General features: G+C 36.8%; 1 protein-coding gene across 4 annotated transcripts in view; it reads left to right on the top strand.

Annotated features, from left to right (window-relative positions):
• The window catches only part of CEP162 (centrosomal protein 162), a 109,355-nt gene that overhangs the window by 8,954 nt on the left and 81,096 nt on the right, over nt 1-19,305 (top strand). For all 4 annotated transcript variants that reach the window (XM_032858048.1, XM_032858049.1, XM_032858047.1 and 1 more), the window contains exons 3-6: nt 4,300-4,414; nt 7,736-7,882; nt 8,241-8,424; nt 10,564-10,628. In XM_032858048.1, the coding sequence (XP_032713939.1) occupies nt 4,300-4,414; nt 7,736-7,882; nt 8,241-8,424; nt 10,564-10,628 (511 nt within the window). The remainder of the gene's footprint in view (nt 1-4,299; nt 4,415-7,735; nt 7,883-8,240; nt 8,425-10,563; nt 10,629-19,305) is intronic.

Here is a 19,305-nt window from a genome sequence, read left to right as displayed (position 1 = left end):
CCTGAGCCTTATCATCTTCTATTATGGGCTTGATGCCTTGAAGGGCTTCTTTCTTTATAGGGTATTAATTAATTCTAGGGAGATATTTTGAGGGGTCTATTTGAATCTTAGTAGGAGGTGCTTTGTGTATTCTGCCAAAAATCAGTTGAGGATTTTATCCATAAGGAGGATGGTAACTGATCCAACAAGGACAGATGGTTAGTGTCCTTAGAATTAGCTCCAGTACTGTCAGAGACAGAGCAAGTAAGAGATGTTGAAGGATCACTTGGTTGCTATTTTGGTTGCTTCTATCAAATTCTAGAATTACTTCCCCCTTTTTGAAAAAAGAAATTCAGCGTGTTATTTTTCTAAGAAATCTCAGCCCAGTAAGTGAATTGGGTGAAAGAATTAAGGATAAAGGGTGAATGTCTCTTAAAGGGCCTAAACAAAAGGGGGTAGATGAGAGACTGGAACCTCGCTGTTTGAACGGTTTTGCTTCTCTAAGGCAGGAGCTGCTTTATAGTGGTGGCATTGTGCAGTGAGTGTCACTCCAGTGGTGGTGAGGACAGACAGAAATTCATTCCCAATCTGGAGGGTTATTTCTGTAACCCTACTGAGAGAAAGACTTGGGACAAGCCCCTGTAGTTCCTCACAGCCCAGTCATTGGGGATTAGGAAAACATAGGAAAGATGGGTTAGAGCACTTAAGTTTATAAGTCTTTTTTCCAGTGTCCTGGTTTTTTGCAACAAGGCAGACATCCAGGAGGGTTTGGGGTTTGTTTAGGGGCCTCCATTTGTTGTAGATGAAAATTAAGGATTTTAGTGGTGTTACTTTTATTAGAGTCATCTAGGGTGTGAGCCAGCTGGGGTTCACTATATTAACTAAATCTGGGGCAGACATAGTTTCCCATTCCATCCCCGTCCTTTTAACTTGAGGGGAAAGATCTGGTTTAGCCAGTTAGTGAACATGGGAGTAAAGGCTACTTGTGTGGATTTGACATCTAAAGGAAGACTGGAGTTTTTCTTAAAAATAATCTGAAGTCAGTTGTAATAATCATTTTGCTAAGTTATTTTTCAAATAATTTGTTCAATGATATGGCTTACATATCTTTGTTTACAAGGAGATTGGTGGGACAAGCTTTTTTCCCCCCTAAAGCTTTATTGAGTTATCATACACCACACAATTCACCTATTTGAAGTGTATAATTCAGGGGTGCCTGGGTGGCTTAGTTGGTTAAGCATCTGATGTTTGATCTCAGTTCAGGTCTTGATCTCAGGTTCAGGAGTTCAGACCCCATGTTAGGAGTGAGGGGGAAGGCCCAGCATGGAGCCTACTTTAAAAAAAAAAAAAGTGAAGTGTAAAATTCAGTGGTTTTTAGTTTTTTCACAGCAATGCAACTATTACCACAATCACTTTGAGAACATTTTTATCATCCTCAAAAGAAACCCTGTACCCATTAGCAATTACCCTCTTCTCCAGCCTTCAGCACCACTAATCTTTCTTTCTCTGAATATATGCTTATTATAGACATTTCATAAACATGGAATCATACAATATATGGTCTTTTGTGACTGGTTTCTTCCATTCAACATATATCGAAACAAGGTTCATCCGTGTGGTAGCATATATCAGTACTTAATTGCTTTTTATAACTGAATAGCATTCCATTGTATGGATTTACCACATTTTATTTGTTTATCCACATATTAGTTGATGAACTTGTGAGTTCTTTTCACTTTTTGGCATTTATAAATAATGCTGCTATGAAATGTCACGTACAAGTTCTTGTATGGCTGTTTGCTTTCATTTCTATTGTGTGTATACCTAGTAGTGGAAATGGTGGGTCATATGGTAACTCTGTGTTTAACCTTTAGAGGAATGGCCACTGGTTTCTGAAGTAGCTGTGCCATTTTCCATTCCCACCAGCTGTGTATTAGTATATTAGGATTCCAGTTTCTCCATATGCTTACCAGCACGTTATTCTCTGGGGAACAGCTTTTGTGTTTTGTTTTTAATGATAGGAATCTGGAAAGCAGTGTGAAGATTATAAAAAGTGAAAATACCTACTACATATTAGATAGTAGGGTGAGCATCTGCATTTCATTTTCTGACCTTTGTCACAAGCTTACAAGGTCAGTGGTACTATGACTTGATCAAGAAGGGGAATAAAAAGTATGCAAGCCTCTCCTAGACATTCTCTAGGGTCTAAGAAGAAATAGTGATTGAGCAAAGTAACCTAGCATGTGTTAAATATGCTAAAAAATAGCATATTTTTTAAACAGATGAGTAAACTGAAAAGAGAGGATAATTTTCCCTAAGCAACAGCTTAGTATATTTTGAAGTTAAAATTTGAACTCAGACCTGTCTGGCCCCAAAACCTAGATCCTTCCATATTCTTATCTGGCCGTGGGGCTTCAGAGGAATAGACTGAGTCTGAGGCAATTGTCCGAATTTGGTGAACGGTGAGATATAGGGAGGAGATAGAAATGGAACATTTCAAGATGATGACCAAGTTTAGAGAACTTGAGTGGAAAGCGATGGAGCTAAAATTCAGATAAGGAATACTTTTCCTTCTCTTTACCCCTCTTCCTGCCTGATTGTCAAGTAGGACAATAAATTCTTTTTTTTAACATTTTAAAATTGACATTATCTTAAGTCATTGAGATAGAGTTGTATGGTTGGCAGGTGGAAATTTATGCATAGTCATCTTGGAAGTTTAGAAGGGCATCCTGGTGACATTGTCCCAGTTGGGGAACTATGTAGTATAGTGGAAAGTAGACAGGTGTTCTCAGATCTGGGTTTGAATCCCAGGTCTTGTAACATTAACAGTAGCGGGTGGTGGGGCAAGTTTCTTAATCTCTCTGAGCTTGTTTCCCCATCAACAAATCTTGATTGAATTGCATAGAGATTGAGATAACCGGGGGATTCATCCTGCTTTCTAGCAGCTATGGAATAAATGTTGGTTTCTTCTCCAGGAAAAGTGTGTAGAGTGAGGATAAAATAGACAAGCACAGAGTCCTGGGGAAGTCTAGTGTAAAGAAATGGGCAAAAGAACGAAGACCTATTAAAACAGATGGGTAGGAAAGGCCACAGAACTGAAGTATAACTTGGAGGAAATGATGCTGTGAAATCAAAGAGAGTTTCAGGAAGAGTCGGTCACCGGTATCAAATTCCATAATGTGATCAGGGAAGATGACTGGCAGTGGTCCTTTATTTGTAGTGTTTAGGAGGTTTTTGGAACCTAAAGGAGAGCTGTTTGGGATGGGAACCACATTTTAAAGGGTTGAGCAGTAAACTCAAGAAATTGGTATGTAAAAGAAAAGTAATAGGTAGAATCAAGGGGAGGTAGGAATAATGATCTTGTTTGTTTTGTTTTGCTTTGTTTTAAAAAAAAAAAAAAAAAAAAGTGGAGTAGACCTGAACGTTCATTCTTCCATTCCATAGTTGTGCTAGGGCCTGATAGTACAGAGATGGCAGGTTTTAACCTGGGGGAAGAAGGGATGGGAGAGAGAGGAGGGAGTGCAGATATGGAGATGACATGGAATGACCTAGGTTCTAAGAACCTAGAAAGGTGGGAAGTAATTGACCCCTCTACAAATTCTCCTTCGCGTGGAGGAAATAATTTCTTTTCTGAGAGAGGAAGGCAGTGTCTTTACAGGTGAACGTAATGGTGGAGTAAGGGAAAAGGGTGGTTTTTGACTGAAGGTCTTTATTTTCTCACTGAAGAGAGGCCAGGTTACTGACTGAGAGTGGTGGCAGTGGCGGTGGGTCAGTTAGGGTTAGAGTAGTGGATTTAGGATTGTACTGAAATTTGGAGCTGAAGAGTAGAAAAGGACAAATAAAAGTTTAAAAGTCTATTATCCATTGTGACAAAAAGCTAATTTTTTTGGTAAACACTTGAAACTCAGTTCATCTGATTTTAGAATTTTGTGCTCTTTTGAGAATGATGCTAGCTTACTTTGCTCAGTCATTATTTCTTCTTAGACCCTAGAGAATGTCCACGAGAGGATTGCATACTTCTTTTTTTCCCCTTCTTGATCAAGTTTCTTGATAAGTTTTATTTCTTTATTGTTATTGTTGATGTTTTCTCCTTGGTTAGTTTACTTATTTAACTCTGGTTATGAAATTGATGTTCAAAGAGGTATACTTAATTTTTAAGTTATTTTAGCCACATATGTTTAAAAATACCAACTTATACATTATCGCTGAGAATATTATTTATGTTCATGATAGCTGAACTTTGAAAGAACTAAAAGAAACATTTTTAGTGATGAATCAGGGATTCTCAAATTTTAATTCAGTATCTCATATCTGATTTAGCTTTCAGATGATTCTTTTGAGAATTCAAACAAAACACCTAGACAACCTAAAAGAGAAGTGAAAAAGAAAGATGCAGTGCCGTGGTGGATAACTGAAGATGATTTTGATGATAGTGGTAAATATTGCCAATTTTTTTATTCCAAATTATTTGACCACAAGGGGTCAGTCAAGTCTTTTAATTCTGGGATTTTGCCTTCGGACTGTATGTATATAAAGAAAATAATACTAGTAGCGTGGCTTTTTGAAGCTTGAATTTTCATATTCACTTTATTATAAAATGTTATATAATTGAGAATCTGTGATGTTTCTGCATTATCAGGTTATATTACACTGGATAATTTTATATCTACTCAAGATGATAATTAATACACATGTATTTCTATATTGTCATCTATAATGGTAAATTGATTTAAGGTGACTTAATAAAAAGTCTGACAGTGTATTAATGTCATTACATTGGAAAGATTTTAACAGATCTTTAGATTTTTCCTATCACAGTCTGTTTATATAGTAGTAATAAGAGGAATTTATTGCCTTAATGATAAAGAACTCATTAATGATCCTGCCTGACATATGTGTATACCTTTCCCAAAACTATTCTTAGTCACATCTTTACAACTGGAAGACTAGTCTCTGGAGTGTTTGCTTTGGTATACCTGCTGTGTATGATATTGCCGTAAGGAACCCCAGACTACTTCTGTTAACCTGTCTTTGTACTGCTTTACTATTTATGGACCATTAAGCAGCATTTTGTAAACTTAGAGGATTTCTATATCCTGGTGGGGGTGGGGAGATTTGCCCCAAAGCTTTTGTTTTTCTCCATGAAATTAAGCCCAGATTCCTTAATGTGACAGCTGAGGCTCTGCATCATCTTCTGACTAGAACCCTCCTTTCTAGTTTCCTGTGCCCCAGCCATACTCAGTTATTCCCTACCTCCTGGAAACATCATTGACTCTGCCTCTGCATTAGTGTATGCTTTCTCACTACTGGACTGCCTTTTCTCATCCTTCTTCCCTATCTCTTCCAGCTCCCTTTTCAGCATAAATATTTTCTCCTTTGTTTTAATTTCAAAACACCTTAATAGCACGTACACACTGTGCTGATAGTCATTACCTGCCTGGCTGTTTATGAGGTCGGGAGCTTTGTGAGGGCAGGAAATACTTCTTTTTGTTTGTATCCCCTGACCCCAACAGTAAATAAATAATAAATATATTTAATAAATGAATGTTAGAGTAAATTAGGGAGTTGTTTCTCTCTTCTTAAAACCATAGGAATTGCCTTATTGAAAAATTCAGTATATTTTTTCATAAATCCCCCAACCACGTAACAGTGCTAAAGTTTATGGCTGCGAAGTTGTGGAAATGAATGCAAAGAATTTGTTTTTAGAATCTTTCCCCTGTTGGTGCTTGAAAAGAATATTATATGTTGAAGTACTATTGGAATTATTTACAAAGATTTGAGACTTCACTAAAATCTCTTTCTAGAAAGTCGTGAATCAGAGATAGAATGTGCATACTCATCCCAAAGGGAAAGACTAGGACCAACACTTGAATGTAACCTAACTAAAGGTATCAATTTTTAAGGAAGAATTTATCAGTCAGAGTGGATTTGACTAGTAAAAGATTCCAAGAAGGGTATTTAAGAAGCAAACTTTGACAGTAACCATTTAAATATTGAGGAGAGGATTTCTCCACCCAAGGACATAACCTGGTCCCTGGTTCAATGACAGACATTTCTGAGTTCATGTTAGGTTGTGCGTACTAGGCACTAGTATACAGACAAGATATGATTCCTGCCATGAAGAGCGTAGAAACTTCTGAGGGGGAATTAAACACCCCCTTGAGGAGAGGAGTGCATTACCAATCTTAGATACCATTAAACATCAACATTGAGCTACTTTAGCCTTACAGTTTTCTCTTTCATTTGCTGTAAGGATAAAACATTCTGCCTAGAGGATGAAACAATCTAATCCTTCTACTGGTCATACTCTTCATTATGAATAACTAAATTGGATATTGGTTTTGGTCATTAGTCTCTTGTAAGCTCAGTTAGTGTGGGTCACATCCCTGAGTCCATCTTCAGAGCCAGAGAGACCCCCATAGGTGCCACAACAGCACCCCAACCGTGGTGTGTACTTCTTCTTCATTTGAGGTGTCTATAGATAACGTCTCTTGATTTTATGCAACTGTGAAAGTTATTATTTTATCTATAAAACCATTATTCACACAAAGCCATAAAAAACAGATTCAGAATCCTTTCCGAGAGGACACTAATTAGGAAACTGAAGTCAGAACTTGGGACTTCTTTTATTCTTTTTCTTTTTCTTTTTAATTTAAATTCAATTAGCCAATATTATTACATCATTAGTTTTCAGTGTAGTGTTCAGTGATTCATTAATTGTATATAACACCCAGTGTTCATCACATCACACGCCCTCCTTAATGCCCATTACCCAGCTACGCCATCCCCCCCACCCACCTCTCTTTCCACAACCCTCAGTGTGTTTCCCAGAGAAAAGAATCTCTCATGGTTTGGCTCCCTCTCTGATGACTTCCCATTCAGTTTTCCCTCCCTTCCCCTGTGATCCTCTGAGCTATGTCTTATGTTGCGCATATGAGTGAAACCATATGATGATTATCTTTCTCTGCTTGACTTATTTCACTTAGCGTAATCCCCTCCAGTTCAGAATTTGTGACTTCTTAACAAGACTTCCTTCTAAGCAAAAGTGATATTCTTCTAGTCTTAGTATATATCACACAGTGAAAATTTAACTTTTCTGTTTTTCACTTTTTTGTAACAAATGTATGCTATTATGACAAATTTTGAATATTGCATAGCTGTTTCAGTGTTTCCCGGTGTTTTTGGCCTAAAGAGAAAAACACTTTCTGTGGCTATGAGTACTGGCCTGCTCTGACCATAGACTCCTTCTCTGGGCTCATTTCCACCTGGACTCACCCTCACTCTCTAGATTCAGCCTCACTGGCCTTTTTGCATCCTCCAGTGTGGCCTGCTCCTCCCATCACTGACCCTTTTGTACCTCGTCTCCATCCTACCTGGGGTTGTCTCCCTTTTCTAGTTCACCCGGTTATTTGCTATTCTTCCTTCACGTAAGGCAGAAGATACTCTTTATAGTGGCATGGTGTACTGTATTAAATAATTATACTTCAAAGTAATTTTTAAAATTTTGTCTCATGTAAACTTCTGAGATTGTTGACTAAGATACAGTGCAAATAAATAGTATTGTTATTTTTCTTTTGTGAATTTTAGGTCTGATGGATTCTCATTTAACAGACCAGATTTATTTTATAGCTATTGCCCACAAAATTAGCATAATGGGGAAAAAAAGCTAGTACAACAGCATTATTGGTTAATACATAGTGGTCAAAACAGTTTTCTGAACCTAAATATCCAGCTATATCTTAAATCCTATCCCTAGGACTGCTTGGAACAAATGTAAGCTATCTGAAAGCAAAGAAGCCGCCTCAGCCTATTATGGAAGTAGAAGAGGAGTCTGCTGAAAGGATTCAGTTTCTGCAGAGCAGTGGAACCTCCATCTTAAGTATTGACAGCTTAGAAACAAGTGGTAAGATGTGAGGGATATGAGTTGACAGATTAATTACTATGCTTAATTAAATTAAATACTATAACTACTATACTATAATTAAAATTTTTACAAAAACTAACCTCTATCTTGGAGCCTCCTTTACTGAAGCATGTAGATGTTCTTAATACTTTCCTGGAAGGTTTAGAATTAGATCTTGAGGGAAGCCTTATAACCTTACATACTGATTATGAGTACGAGTCTATATGTGGTGGGTGAGAGATTAAAGTATGTTTTAAATTTTTTTTAATTTTACTAATAATATCAGTAAATGCATCATTAAAATTAATATTATCGAAATTCTGCATATTAATAAAATATATTTGTCCTTTTCATTTAGAGATAGTAGTTTCTGAACTCAATCATAGTGTTCTTGGATTGGGATTGGACACATTAGAAGAACAAGAAGAAAAAGAGCAATTTTTTGCCAGGCTTGAGGAAGGCTTAACGTCTTCCATTGACTATTCAAGATTAAATAAGGAACTGGATTCTAATGACTCTACACAATTTAAAGCTTTACATAGGTAATGTATATATAATATCAACTAATGGCTAAATGACTTCTATATTTTTCTGCATTTTTGAAAGGCTAGTATATGCATTGGCTTCAGTGGGTAAATATTGTAACAAGCAAATGTTAAATTTTATTTTTATCTCTTTTCTCTGTTCATTATTTTGATCATGGTTTCCCTTATATGTGAATGGAATATGTTGATTTGTGTTTAAGAGCCTACTCTGCATCCAGATATTTGAAATGTCATACCTGCGGTGCTGTTGAGAAAAATGGCACACTGCAAAAAGACTTTACTAGGAAAGTAACTTAAGTGATTTTCCACAGCTGAAGTAAATAAAAGAGTTCAGGTAGCTGTTACAAAATCAGAGAAAAAAAGAACAGAAAAGAAAGAATGAACCAGGAAGTAAAGACAGGTTTTGTCTCTGTCCTTCCTTTGTATATAGTTGACACTGATGATTATCAAGAAACCTCATTTATCCTGAAAACTCTACTAGTTGCCTGAGCTGGTCTTCTGTAAGTACAGTAGACCTTTGACCTTTTAAAATTATAAATAGAAGCCAAATTACAATAAGATTTTAAGAACACCAAACTATAATTAAATTAAGGGTGAGGAGAATCATAACCTCTGGTTATTAGAGTACCTGGTCTCCTTAGGATGCTGAGTTTCTTATAGACCATGGATGAATTGTGTAGGGTTTCAGATTTTTACCCTGCTTGTAAGCTAAAGATATACCCTGCCATTTTATGGATGCTGACAATAGACACAAGATATCTGGGTCAGAAACAAAGGACTTAATTTCTCACAATAAAAGCCATATCTGAGTCTCATCTTCATTTGCATCAGTTCCCCCATGCTCCACAAAGCTTGTGGAGACAACATGGAGGGTCCATGATGGCTGTCTGCATGGGCAGTGGGTTGCTTTACAGGAGAGGAGCTCTGAGCTTGGGGAATCCATTGCTTTTTTTTTTTTTAAGATTTATTTTATTCATTTGATAGATCACAAGTAGGCAGAGAGGCAGGCGGGGGGGGTGGGGTGCGGGGAAGCAGGCCCCTGCTGGGCAGAGAGCCCAATGTGGGGCTCAATCCCAAGACCCCTGGATCATGACCTGAGCCGAGGGCAGAGGCTTAACCCACTGAGCCACCCAGGCACCCAAATCCATCACTTTTATAGTAAGAGGAAAGGTTCTTTTCTGGAAGGAGATACTGCCTCATCTCTCAAAGTTGCTCTCTGCAAACACAATCCTGGGAAATAAGCTAGGAAAGAGGGGTTTGTGCCTTGCGTTCTTGACATACCCCACAAGAACATGCAGGGTCACTCAGGGCCCATGGTGATTGCCTCTCCCAATGGTAACAACACAGATTAAGTATACACAAGTTTGTTGGCTACAAATTTTGGCCACTTTGTAATATTTCTTAACTTTTTTTTATTTCTTAACAGTATTCTTAACTATTGATATTTCTGCTTTAGGACAGGCTAGTCAGAGTGCTAAATAACATTGTGTATACAATATTGTTTGCTGCTATTATTATTATAGTTCTGTAGCTTCTTGGATTTGCTGATAATCTCACTAAAGACAGGGTTGATGGACTGAAAAAAGTAGGGTGGATTCCTTGGTTTGAAAGAAAGCAGTATATGAACTAACCCAATATCATTGAAATTTCCTCAGTCTCCTTTATTACTTTTCTGAGTTTTTGTTGGTTTAAGTTTCCTATTCAGCCTCTGTATCATGATTAAATTGCTTATTAACAGGTAAATGCTGAACCTGATGTTTTTTCTGGCTCCATGAAGACTTCACTGGTTCTCATGTAGTCAGTTTCTAATTTTTAGTGTAGAAAGGATATCTGGGCCCTGAGACATGTAAATGCACACACTTAATGTATAAAATTGTATATATTTTTGTATACCAAAGTTAAGAAATATGGCATTTTTTTCTCTTTGTATGAATTTGATAGCTACAGTTAGTCTTAGGCTTTGAGGATTCTTTATTTTCAAAACATTTTTTTTTTTAGAACTCCCGAATTTTTAGTTTTTGTTAGAATAAGAGTACTTGAGAAGAAAAATATAATGCTAGAGATTTTTTTAAAAATTACCTGAAAGATTACATGAAAATGTATTAACATTAAATACTAAATTAAATTTTTTTTCAGTAATCAAGATAATGTAGATCTAAGTGAAGATAAACATGAGAATGAATCGAAACATGAACTGGCAGGTAATTTCATTGGTTTAAAAATGTACATATTTGGAAAGATAATATAACTATTAATAAAGACATTGATAGGAGAAAAATAAGAAAATCATATCTTTGAAAGAGCTTTGGTCAGGTAGAGTGAACTGCCTGTGTTACAGTCTGAGCTGCTAAGAAATGATTGAAAGTGTGCTGCTACCTCATTTGTTGGGAGGAGGCGCTAGACCAATTAGGAAGACAGGAAAAGGACTAGAGAAATCTATGGAGCCAGGACCAATATCTCTAAAGCATAGCTCAGTGGTATTTCTTTTTCTACCTTTGACTTTTAACGTGTCTTTGTTTTTCTATTTAAAATAGTTTTCTCATAGTTAGCATATAGCTGGATTTTGCTTTTTGGTCTAATCTAACAATCTTTGACTTTTAATTGAAATGTTTCTACCCTTTATAAAAATATATTCATTGGTATGGTTTTTTAATTCATTGGCAGTTGGTTTGTTGTATTGATTTTGTCCTGCAGTCTATTGTATTGAGTATTCATAACCTTCCATTTTATCCCTTCGTTTGGTTAAACCTCTTTGTTGTATGTTTCTTCCTTAGTTTCTCTATGATTCATAACATGCATCTTTATCTTATTGAATACATTCTACTTTCAAATAACATTATACCACTTTATATGAGTCTTAAAAACAGTAAACTTCCCCAACCTTTTTTTCTATTTTGTCTTATATTTTTTTCTATGTATCTTAAAATCCAGTGATGTATTATTATTACTATTATCTTTTAATTAATATTGCTTTTAATAGTCTATTTAAAAATTTTTTAAGGAAGATAAAGAATTTATATTCATGTAAAAACATTTATCCACATATTTATAATTCCCAGTTTTTTGTATTCTTTTGCATCGATTTGAGGTTTTTCTTAAACTTCTTATTTAAAATGAATTTTAAACATTATTTAAATTGAAGTATAACTGATATATAACATTGTATTATTTTCAGGTGTACAACATAATGCTTTGATACATGTGAAATCACCACAAGTCTAGTTAACATCTATCACCAGTGCCAAAAAACCACCATTTTTTCCTTGAGATAAAAACTTTTTAAGATCTACTGTCTTAGCAACTTTCCAAATAGTTGACCCTTGCATGACATGGGAGTTAGGGATGCTAACCCCATACACAGAAATCCGTGTCTATGGTTTTTTAGCCTGGTTTTGTGGCAGTTTGATGATGGTGCATCTTGGTGTGTCTTTTCTTGTATTTATCCTCATTGGAGGTGGTTCAGCATCATTGATCTGTGGATTTAGTTTCCATCAAACTGAAAAAAATGTTTGTCCACTAATTCTCCAAGTATTATTTCTGTCATCCCTTTCCCTCTGACCCTAATTACAATTGTGTTAGATGGCTTTTTGTCTTGTAGGTTACTAAGACTCTGATTTATTAAAGCTTTTTTCTTCTCTGTGCACTTCAGTTTTTACTGCTGTGTCTTAAGTTTACTGATTTTCTTCTTTCCATTGATCTTCTGTTAACTCATTGAGTCCTTTTTTTTTCTTTCAATCTAGAAGTTGCTTTTCCTTTTCTTTTTTTTTAAATTTCTTTGGTATCTTTTCTCATGTTCTTTTTCCCCCCCCCAAAGTTCTTAAAATTAGTTTATACTGCTGATCCCAATGTTTGTGCATTTCTAGGTGGGTGTCCTTTTATGGAATGCTGCTTCTCTTGTAAGTCTAATGATTTTTTTATTGGGTGTTGGATATTGTAGATTTTTGTATTGTTGAGTGTCTAGATTTTATTTTTTTCTTATAAAGAGTGTTAAGCATTATTCTGGCAGATAATTGCCCTTGCTAGCTTGATCTTCCAAGGCTTTTCTTATGCTTTGTTAGGGGAACTCTCAAGTAGCCTTTTTATTACAGTTTGACACTAGTACTAAGGTGTAGCCTTTCTGAGGTTTCTACTGAATGAGCCTACTAAACAATGAGGATTTTTCCACTCAAACTAGTTAGAACTTCAGAGTCTCACTTCCTTGTGTGAAGCCTGTGAATTTTCTAGCCTGTAGCTTTCCATTTGTTCACACTATACAAATATGGCTTAGTATTTAGCAAAGACTCAGGGAGACCCCGTGCAGATCTTGAGCACTCTGTTTCTACATAAGTGTTTCCTCTGTTACTGACCTGCACCTTCTAATTGGCTCAGCGGTTCTGAACTCTTATCTCTATCACCTTAACATGGTGAAACTATCCTGATCTCCCCTTCCCTGCCTAACATTCCTGAATTTGTGTACCTTCCGGTAACTCACCCTCCCCTTGTTTATCTTTTCTTAGGAATCACTGTTTTGTGCAGCCAGTTGTCCAATGTCTGTAAATAGTTGTTTCATAAATTTTGTCCAGTTTATTCATTATTTACAAAGTTCTTAAAACCCAGCATCGTAGAGGATAAAGTCCTGTAGGTTGCATCATACTTAAATTAAAATTGCAGCTAAATTTTCCAACAAAGAATGAAAACTATCTCCAAAATCTATCATTCAGATCTTTTATATTGCCTTTATTTACTTTACCTGAATTTTAAAAACTTCTATTTATGTAAATAACATTTTCAAGTTATGAAGTTAGGGAATATAATAATAGAAATAGTACCTTGAATGTATAACATCTTCCTCCCAAAATGGTTGGAACACTACAAATTAATACTCTCATTGTCTTCCAAAACAATGTGGAAGAGCCTGCATATTATTACCTCTGAGATTTGTTACATGAGAACCATCTTCTCAGTGTGGTTCTATTCTTTGATTTTTATATAAACTTAATTGGCCTTGATGTTTCTGAAATCTCTGATATGCTGTTTTATTTCCATTCATTTGTCATCTGTGTTCTTTCTGTTTGTATGTACCATGACTTTTCCTAATTACTTCAAATCCTGTTTATTTATGATAAATTCCTGGAGAAGGGATTGGTCATTTGTATGTTATAGTTTTTGCCTCTAGACTATTCAGTCACAAAATGCAGTTAACAAAATGTAATATTGAAAAATGCACATTAGGATTTTCCCATTCAGAAATAATATTTTGCCTTACTAATTTATGACTTATAACTTCTTATAACTTATAGTTACAATAATACTAAGTGAATACTAATAATACTAACCAAAGCAATTATTACTACTAAATGTAATCGCTAACACTTGTAAATAGGACATATTATATACAAGCCCCTGTTCTAAACTCTTTTTTTTTATTATGTTATGTTAGTCACCATATAGTACATCATTAGTTTTTGATGTAGTTCCATGATTCATTTTTGTCATATAACACCCAGTGCTCCATGCAATATGTGCCCTCCTTAATACACATTACAGGACTAACCCATCCCCCACACCCCCCTCCCCTCTAAAACCCTCCGTTTGTTTCCCAGAGTCCACAATCTCTCATGGTTAATCTCCCCCTCTGATTCCCCCCCCTTCAATTCCCCCTTCCTTTTCCTAATGTTCTCCATGACATTCCTTATGTTCCATATATAAGTGATACCATATGATAATTGGCTTTTTCTGATTGACTTATTTCATTTAACATAATCTCCTCCAGTTCTATCCATGTTGATGCAAATGTTGGGTATTCATCCTTTCTGATGGCTGAGTAATATTCCATGGAATATATGTGCCACATCATCTTTATCCATTCATCTGTTGAAGGGCATCTCAGCTCCTTCCACAGTTTGGCTATTGTGGGCATTGCTGCTGTGAACATTGGGGTACAGATGGCCCTTCTTTTCACTACATCTGTATCTTTGGGGTAAATACCCAGTAGTGCAATTGCTGGGTCATAGGGTAGCTCTATTTTTAACTTTTTGAGGAACCTCCACACTTTTCCAAAGTGGCTGTACCAATTTGCATTCCCACCAACAGTATTAGAGAGTTCCCCTTTCTCCACAACCTCTCCAACATTTGTTGTTTCTTGCCTTGGCAGTTTTTGCCATTCTAAGTGGTGTAAGGTGGTATCTCAGTGTGGTTTTGATTTGAATCTCCCTGATGGCTAATAATGTTGAGTGTTTTTTCATGTTTCTGTTAGCCTTTCATCTGTCTTCTTTGGAGAAGTGTCTGTTCATGTCTTCTGCCCATTTTTTTACTTGATTATCTGTTCTTTGGCTGTTGAGTTTGAGAAATTCTTTATAGATCTTGGATATCGGCCCTTTAACTGTAGTGTCATTTGCAAATATCTTCTCCCATTCCATGGGTTGCCTCTTTGTTTTGTTGACTTTGCTGTGCAGAAGCTTTTATCTTGATGAAATCCCAAAAGTTCATTTTCCCTTTTGTTTCCCTTGCCTTTGGGGACGTGTTTTGGAAGAAGTTGCTGTGGCCGATGTCAGAGAGGTTACTGCCTATGTTCTCCTCTAGGATTCTGCTGGATTCTTGTCTCACTTTGAGGTCTTTTATCCATTTAGAGTTTATCTTTGTGTTGGTGTAAGAGAATGGTTGAGTTTCATTCTTCTGTATAGCTGTCCAATTTTCCCAGCACCATTTATTGAAGAGACTTTTTTCCATTGGATATTTTTTCCTGCTTTGTCGAAGATTATTTGACCATAGAGTTGCAGGGAACTTTCTACTCTGTTCCACTGGTCTATGTGTCTGTTTTTGTGCCAGTACCATGCTGTCTTGGTGATCACAGCTTTGTAATATAGTTGGAAATCAGGCAACATGATGCCCCCAGTTTTGTTTTCCTCTTTCAACATTTCCTTGGAAATTGGGGTCTTTTCTGGTCCCATACAAATTTCAGGATTGTTTGTTCCAGCACTTTGAAAAATGCCATTAGTATTTTGATCAGGATGGCGTTGAAAGTATAGATTGCTCTGGACAGCATAGACATTTTAACAATGTTTATTCCAGTCCATGAGCATGGAATATTTTTCAATCTTTTTGTGCCTTCTTCAATTTCTTTCATAAGTGTTCTGTAGTTTCTAGAGTATAGATCCTTTACCTCTTTGGTTAGGTTTATTCCAAGGTATCTTATGGTTTTTGGTGCTATTATAAATGGAATCGATTCCCTAATTTATCTTTCTACAGTTACATTGTTAATATATAGGAAAGCAACTGATTTCTGTACATTGATTTTGTATCCTGCCACATTACTGAATGGCTGTATGAGTTCTAGTAATTTGGGGGTGGAGTCTTTTGGGTTTTCCACATAAAATATCATGTCATCTGTGAAAAGAGAGAGTTTAACTACTTCTTTGCGTATTTGAATACCTTTTATTTCTCTTTGTTGTCTGATTGCTTTTGCTAGGACGTCTAGTACTATGTTGAACAACAGTGGTGAGAGTGGGCATCCTTGTCATATTCCTGATCTTGAAGGAAAGGCTCTCCACTTTTCCCCATTGAGAATATTTGCTATGGGCTTTTCATAGATGGTTTTTATGAAATTGAGGAACATTCCCTCTAGCCCTATACTCTGAAGAGTTTTAATCGGAAAGGATGCTGTATTTTGTCAAATGCTTTTTCTGCATCAGTTGAAAGGACCATATGGTTCTTGTTTCTTCTCTTATTAATGTGTTCTATCACATTGATTGATTTGTGAATGTTGAACCACCTTTGCATCTCAGGGATAAATCCTACCTGGTCGTGATGGATAATCCCTTTAATGTACTGTTGGGTCCAATAGCTAGGATCTTGTTGAGAATTTTGGCATTCATATTCACCAGGTCTGTAATATTACGTACTGCAGGTCTATAATTACATATTACGGTCTGTAATTCTCCTTTTTGATGGAGTCTTTGCCTGGTTTGGGGAATCAAGGTAATGCTGGCCTCATAGACTGAGTTTGGAAATTTTCCTTCTGTTTCTATTTTTTGAAACAGCTTTAGGAAAATGGGTATTAATTCTTCTTTGAGTGGTTGGTAGAATTCCCCAGGGAATCCATCAGGTCCTGGACTCTTGTTTTTGGGGAAGGTTTTTGATCACTGCTTCAATTTCTTTACTGGTTATTGGTCTATTCAGGTCAGTTTCTTCCTGTTTTAGTCTTGGTGGTTTATAGGTTTCCAGGAAGGCATCTATTTCTTCCAGGTTGCTTAATTTATTGGCATATAGTTGTTGATAATAATTTCTAGTAATTGTTTCTATTTCCTTGGTGTTAGTCATGATCTCTCCCCTCTCATTCATAATTTTATTAATTTAGGTGCTTTCTCTTTTCTTTTGGATAAGTTTGGCCAGTGGTTCATCAATCTTATTAATTCTTTCAAAGAACCAGCTTGTAGTTTCATTGATTTTTCTCTACTGTATTTCTGGTTTCTAATTCATTGATCTCTGCTCTAATCTTAATTATTTCTGTTCTCTTCCCTGGCTTAGGCTCTTATGTTGTTCTTTCTCCCATTCTTTAAGGTGCAAAGATAGTTTGTGTATTCGGGATTTTTCTGGGTTTTTCTTTGAGTGAGGCTTCGATGGCTACGTCTTTCCCCCTTAGGACCACCTTTGCAGTATCCCATAGGTTTTGGACCGATGTGTTTTTGTTCTAATTGGTTTCCATGAATTGTCTAAGTTCTTTGATTTCCTGGTTGGCCCAAACATTCTTAAGCAGGATGGCTTTTAGTTTCCAAGTATTTGAATTTCTTCCAAATTGTTTCTTGCGATTGAGTTCCAGTTTCAAAGCATTGTGGTCTGACAGTATGCAGGGAATAATCTCAATCTTTTGGGATTGGTTGAGACCTGAATTTGTAACCCAATATGTCGTCTGTTCTGGAGAAAGTTCTATGTGCGTTTGAGAAGAATGAGTATTCTCTTGTTTTAGGGTGGTATCTTCTGTATATATCTATGAGGTCTATCTGGTCCAGTGTGTCATTCAGAGCTCTTGTTTCTTTGTTGATTTTCTGCTTAGGTGACTTGTCTGTTGCTGAGAGTGGAGTGTTGGGGTCTCCTACTATCAATGTATTATTATCAATTTGTCTTTGATTTGGTTAAGAGTTGGCTTATGTAGTTGGCTGCTCCCATGTTGGGGGCATAGATATTTACAATTATTAGGTCCTCTTGTTGGATAGACCCTTTAAGAATGATAAAGTGTCCTTCTGTTTCTCTAAGTACGGTCTTTAGCTTAAAATCTAATTTGTCTGATATGAGAATTGCTAACCCAACTTTCTTTTAAGGTCCATTGGCATGAAAAATGGTTCTGCATCCCTTCACTTTCAATCTGGATGTATCTTTAGGTTCAAATGAGTCTCTTGTAGACAACATATGGATGGGCCCTATCTTTTTATCCAGTCTGCAACCCTGTGCTGTTTCATGGGAGTGTTTAAGTCATTCACATTGAGAGTGATTATTAAAAGATAGATTTTATTTTCATCATGTTGCCTGTGAAGTCTTTGTTTCTATAGATCATCTCTGTACATTTCTGTTCTATATCACTCTTGGGGTCTTTCTCCTTTTATAGAACCCCCCTTAATATTTCTTTCAGGGCCAGCTTGGTGGTCACAGATTCTTTCAGTTTCGGCCAGTCTTGGCAGCAGCTTGTCTCCATCCATTCTGAATGACAACTTTGCTGTCAAGTATCCTTGGCTGCGTGTTCTTCTCATTTAGTGCCCTGAATGTGTCTTGCCAGCCCCTTCTGGCTTGCCAGGTCTCTGTGGACAGGTCTAACGTTATTCTGATATTCCTCCCTCTGTATGTAAGAAGTCTCTTCCTCCTCACTGTGCTTTCCAGATTGTTTCCTTGGATCTAAGATTTGCGAATTGTACTATTATATCTCGTGGCGTCAGTGTGTTCTCCAGTCTGATCTTGGGAGGGGTCCTCTCTGTGTCTTGGACACAAATTCTTATTTCCTTCCCCAGATTGGGGAAGTTCTCAGCTACAGTGTGCTCAAATATATCTTCTAGACCTCTTTCTCTATATATACCCTCAGGGATCCCAATAATTATGATATTGGAACATTTCATTGAGTCACTAATCTCTCTCAGTTTGATCCCTTGGGTTTTAGTTTGTTTTTCCCATGCCGCCTTAGTTTCCTTCTTTTTTTTTTTTTTTAATTTTTTATTTCTTTTCAGCGTAACAGTGTTCATTGTTTTTGCACCACACCCAGTGCTCCATGTAATCTGTGCCCTCCCTAATACCCACAACCTGGTTCCCCCAACCTCCCACCCCCTGCCCCTTCAAAACCCTCAGATTGTTTTTCAGAGTCCATAGTCTCTCATGGTTCACCTCCCCTTCCAATTTCCCTCAACTCCCTTCTCCTCTCCATCTCCCCTTGTCCTCCATGTTATTTGTTATGCTCCACAAATAAGTGAAACCATATGATAACTGACTCTCTGCTTGACTTATTTCACTCAGCATAATCTCTTCCAGTCCCATCCATGTTGCTACAAAAGTTGGGTATTCATCCTTTCTGATGGAGGCATAATACTCCATAGTGTATATGGACTACATCTTCCTTATCCATCCGTCCGTTGAAGGGCATCTTGGTTTTTCCAAGAACCATGGCAATTGCTGCTATAAACATTGGGGTAGAGATGGCCCTTCTTTTCACTACATCTGTATCTTTGGGGTAAATACCCAGTAGTGCAATTGCAGGGTCATAGGGAAGCTCTATTTTTAATTTCTTGAGGAATCTCCACACTGTTCTCCAAAGTGGCTGCACCAACTTGCATTCCCACCAACAGTGTAAGAGGGTTCCCCTTTCTCCACATCCTCTCCAACACATGTTATTTCCTGTCTTGCTAATTTGGGCCATTCTAA

The sequence above is a fragment of the Lontra canadensis genome, unplaced genomic scaffold, assembly GCF_010015895.1.
Source record: "Lontra canadensis isolate GAN:19392208 unplaced genomic scaffold, GSC_riverotter_1.0 scaffold14, whole genome shotgun sequence".
NCBI classification, from domain to species: Eukaryota; Metazoa; Chordata; class Mammalia; order Carnivora; family Mustelidae; genus Lontra; species Lontra canadensis.
The sequence above is the reverse complement of the archived record's forward strand: the minus strand, read 5'-3'. Positions and strand labels throughout refer to the sequence as shown.